The sequence below is a fragment of the Miscanthus floridulus genome, chromosome 1 (genome assembly GCF_019320115.1).
Source record: "Miscanthus floridulus cultivar M001 chromosome 1, ASM1932011v1, whole genome shotgun sequence".
Classification (NCBI taxonomy): Eukaryota; Viridiplantae; Streptophyta; class Magnoliopsida; order Poales; family Poaceae; genus Miscanthus; species Miscanthus floridulus.
The window spans coordinates 110,197,189-110,202,062 of NC_089580.1; the positions used below are offsets into that span (position 1 = coordinate 110,197,189).

Consider the following 4,874-nt stretch of genomic DNA (forward strand, 5'->3'; position numbering starts at 1 on the left):
AATTATTATAATCTAAACTCTGTATTTCTAACTCTTATTGTAATAGGTACTCTTGACCTGGTTTGATTATGCAACATGATCTAAAATAATGTAGTTATTAGTTGCGGTTGTTCCTCCTATTTATCTTATATGTATAGCGATGTCATCAACAAGAAAAAAAAGTGGTGGTCAATCTAATTCACATCCTGGTTAGTATTATTTTAAATTTAATTGATGCTCGTACTAATTAAGATTTAACTTGGTGCGCTTTTGAGTTCATTTAGTGTTATGTATCGAATCAGAGATGGTGTATTGGGTGGTGAAACTAACTCACCACCACAATCCTCACTATTAAGGTTTTGTTTGGATGCGCATGTATTCATCTCAATTCACATGTGTTGAAGTGTATTTGAGTGGAATTAAATTAAGTTCTATTACAATCACTCCAACATATGTGGATTGAAGTAGATACACATGCATCTAAACGAGGCCTAAGTGGTCCAAGTAATTCATAGCATGGTGAGTTTTACTTTATGGCAACCTATATTATTAGAAAATTAACATCAATGACCTCAAATTGAAATATCCATCATTGTAATCTACTCCCTCTGTTCTAAATTATAAGTCGCTTTGACTTTTTTTTATACATCCATTTTGCTATGTATCTAGATATAATAATATATTTAGATACATAGCAAAATGAATGAATCAAAAAAGTCAAACTGACTTATAATTTGGAATGGAGGAAATATATGATAATTTTCAGGCATATTAGTTAGTGGTGAGCATGTGAGTTATTTGCAAGGAAGTTAATTGTTATTCGCTGATTATATATGTTTTTTTCAAGACATGTTTGTTGTATGTGTATTTTTTTTTGAAAGGTATGAGTTGTATGTGTATTGTTATTTCTTAAAATTTTTATAATTATTGTTCATTGCAATGATATATTTTTTATAGAGGCGTGTGTATTGCATGTTTATGTCTACTAGTCTTGAAAAGAGTGTTGTTTCGCGTTTGCAATTTACTTTTAGACAGACAAGGTAATTTACTTTGTGTCAATGTCAACGATCTCGAATCCTCAGTTCATCTAAGAGGATTATGAAATTATAAGCAGCATACGTGTCACATTGACTGAGAACAAGTCAAGTCGAGTTAGAGGAATTTGCCGGTAATTACCCCCTCCGGATTGCTTGGTCCATTTCATTGCCATCAGCTTCAAATTAAACGATCCATCGCGACAAGACAAGAACCGATACTAGTACTATGGCGAGCCTCCTCAAGAAAATCGTAGACGCTGAGCAGTGGGATGCCAAGGACATCGCCGGGCGGCTGGGCACGGTCTTGCACGCCGCCTTCCTCTTCGCCGGCTTCCAGCCCTACGGCGCCCTGCCACGGTCGGGACACCTCCTGAAGAAGCAATCACGCAAGAAGGGAAGCTCGCTGTGCCTCTCCCGACAATACACCGCGCCGGACCTTGCGCACCGCGACGGCGCGGACGCTGCCGTGCTGATGCTGTGTGTGCAGGGGAGCGACGTCGCGCTCCTCGTGTTCCTCGTCACCACCGACGGCGACGACACGCCGGAGAACGCGTACCTGGAGCGGCTGGATCTCGGCACCGTCAGGCCGCTCCTCTCCCGCAGCCTCTGTGGCGTGGAGCCCTGGGCGTCGCGGATCTGCAAGTCGCTCGCCGACGGCGTGTGCTGGGGCCTCCTCCACGAGCTGTGCCGCAGGAACGGTCTGCCGCTGAGCGGCTTCGAGTCCCTGCCCGACGACCTCAAGGGAGCCGTCTTGGAGAAGCTCACCGACGGCAAGGACCTCGCGAGGGTGGAGTGCGTTAGCTCCCAGCTGAGGCTGCTCGTGGCGGAGCATGACCACAAGCTGTGGAAGACCTTGTACAAGGCCCTGCCTGCGCGCCCGCGCCGGCGTCGGTGGTGGTTGTGGTTCTTCCACGACGACGCCGAGAGCTCCGACGAGGAGCAGGAGACTCTCAGTGTCGGATCGAGCTGGAAGGACATGTACGTGGAGGCCAGGCAGCGTCCCTATTATCCCTTGTTGTTCAGGCCGCGCTCGTGGTACTTCGACTCCGTTGATCTTGATCCCATCGGAATAATTCGTCGAAGGGGCCTGTTGTCATGGCCCGTTGACTACTGGTTCATCCAAGATCCGCCGGAGGAGGAGAAGACAGTTCCTCCAAGGGTCGACAGAAGCGGCCGCCGCCGCCGGAAGCTGGCACGGAACGACTACAACAAGTGGCATGGTGGCGGCGCGATCCACTCGCCGTCGTCTCGCTATCGCTGGAAGCATCGCTAGCTGATCATGCGCTCCTCGTATGCTTGCAACTGAAATCCTGCATATATACTCGACTCAACGACTGATTTATTTGTTTCGAGATTTCGATCATGGAACGAATGGAATGGACTGGTCAGATTGTAATTAGTGCTGTTATGCTCTGCATAATCCTGACTGGTGACTATCACGCACCGCAGTAATAATGTACACATCTGAATGGTTTATTGGGAATTCAGTGTTGAATTTTAGTCAGTGTGTTGATCTCATGGTAATTCTGCTTGATATATGACTGAGGGACGTCGTATATATTGTTGATTGGTGTTGCTAGAACGTACTATCTACCATCAGAGTCGCTCGGATGTTGCAAGCTGTGATTCGGGACACTGTCTGGTCGAGAGTCAAGACAGCAGATTGGCCATGAAGACGTGGCTCCGGAGATTCGTGGATGGTGGATGGAGATTCTTCCATGCGCGCGTACGTACTTCCTCACGAGGCACCGGCGACAGGCACTGCTCATACCGAGAGCACTATCTGCATTTTTAAATGGGAATTTTTTTACTGAGGGTCCTCGGACTTGGTCGAGTTCTTCTCGATATTTTCAAATTGCACTTTTACCTGTGTAAATTTATTCGAAGTTCTTGTTCATGTTCCGGTACTTTTAAATTGCACGTTTAGTTCTTTAAATTTATCCTAAGTTTTCATTCGGATCCTAGCACTTTCAAAATACACACTCAGCTCTCTAAACTTGTATTGTTATATGATTACAGTCCATCCCCATAACCCACACTGCTTTGCATGAGCCCACTCGTGCGGCCGCATCGCGTGACATTGTGTTCATCCACCCAAATGGTGTAGCGCACCACGGCCGAGAAGAGCAGCGGGCTCAGGAGGGATGTGCAGGCCTAGATTTTTAGGACCTGCTACATCGCTTGGCAGCCCTTTCTGTGCTCGCCTTACTACAGATCCTAGCCGAGCCTTCACGGCGGTTGCATTCAACACCAACACCGCACTCCTTCCTCTTCCTGGTCTCGCGAGAGCTCATGCTCATTCTCATCATCTTCTCGCATTCAGTTCCCCATGCACTCTCCTAGCCTTTATCACCTCCATCTGCAACAACAGGGTTGTCGCTACAACGCAGTAGGTTGAGTGCAGCGTGCAACATGGCAGCACAGGTAGACACGACATAGCCTAGTGTGGCAACGTGTGTGCACGCCACACCAATGATGGATGCGTGGTGAGGAGGGGGTGATTGGATGGATGGACCATAATGATACAATAATATAACTTTAAGAACTTTTAGTATGCAATTTATAAATATTGGGACCTAGATGAGAACTTGGAACAAGTTTAAGGAGCCGAAGTTGCAATTTGCATGTGCCCGAACCGATATGAAAACTCAGGACAAGTTCAGAGAGCTAAATGTGCAATTTTAAAATACCGGGACCTTAAGAAATACAAATTTGAGGATCAATAGTAAAATGTGCTCTTTTTAAATAGCTATTTTGGTCCCTCAGTTATACGGCCGAATCTTAATTTCGTCTTTAAACTTTTAAAATGGTCATTTCAGCTCTCAAACTTTATTTCAGCCCTCAAACTTTATTTTTAAGTTTGGTTTCATCCTAGAACCATTAAATTGACCATTTCAATCCTTAAACTTTGCATTTTAGCTTAATTTTATCGTTCAACTATGAACATTTTGGGACCAGAATGAAATGCACTTGATAGTTCATGAATGAAATTGAGTCCAAAGTACCATGTTGAGAGCCAAAATGGTCACTTTAATAGTTCTATGATAAAACAAAGACTTAAAATAAAATTTTAGAACTAAACGACCATTAAAAATTCTTGAATAAAATTGAACCTCACATAATAACATTAGGATAAAAATGGCTATTCCTTTTTTCAAGAGAAAATGCATATGTATATAGGACAAAGAGAAAAGAAAAAAAACAATTTGACTGTAGGTTAATTCTCAATGTAGCTCAGCTAAAAACACAAACCAATTTTTTTTTCATTTTTATCGGTAAGTAGCTTGGACGGATGGACCGAACAAACACTGTTAATTTTAAAAAGTTGTCACTCCTTGTGCCGAAACATTTCTACTTTATAAACTCTCACCCTTCAAAATATAAAGGGCATGGCTGGTGTCCGGACATCCCGTCGAACGCGCGCGTCCGTGTAGCCCACCTCTGTCCGCCCCCGCATGCGCACCCTGTCCTGTCGCTGTGCCCACACGACTCCTTCCCAGCGACCACGCTTCTCTATCAGCGCAGATGGGATCGGGGAGCCAGACGAGGACGAGCATGTCCTCCTGCAGGACCCAGGCGCACCTTGCAACACGACCACCGGCACCTAGCTCGCCGTGCCCGATCCCTCGACGCCCATGACTCTCTGAATACACCTCTGAAACATGAAACACTATGCAACATACGTCTAAAACAGATGAAATATTTGAAACATGTGTGTGAAACATATGCAACATATAGATTGTAGGGGACTGTAATGCCTAAGAGGGGAGGTGAATTAGGCAACTTAAAATTCTAACTCTAAACTATGGCCTCTTTTTCTAACCTTAGCAAAACCTATGCAAAAGATAAACTATCTAA

The 4,874-nt window shown here is 44.7% G+C and overlaps 1 protein-coding gene across 1 annotated transcript; it reads left to right on the forward strand.

The window, feature by feature from the left end:
* Positions 1-1,242: 1,242 nt before the first annotated feature.
* Positions 1,243-2,324, forward strand: LOC136491016 (uncharacterized). The gene has a single exon (XM_066487227.1). It carries the CDS (start codon positions 1,243-1,245, stop codon positions 2,287-2,289), a length of 1,047 nt encoding a protein of 348 aa, XP_066343324.1. The 3' UTR covers positions 2,290-2,324.
* Positions 2,325-4,874: the final 2,550 nt, after the last annotated feature.

Bases quoted from the DNA above. Each gene is read 5' to 3' on its own strand.
- LOC136491016 (XM_066487227.1), top strand. From the start codon at position 1,243: ATGGCGAGCCTCCTCAAGAAAATCGTAGACGCTGAGCAGTGGGATGCC.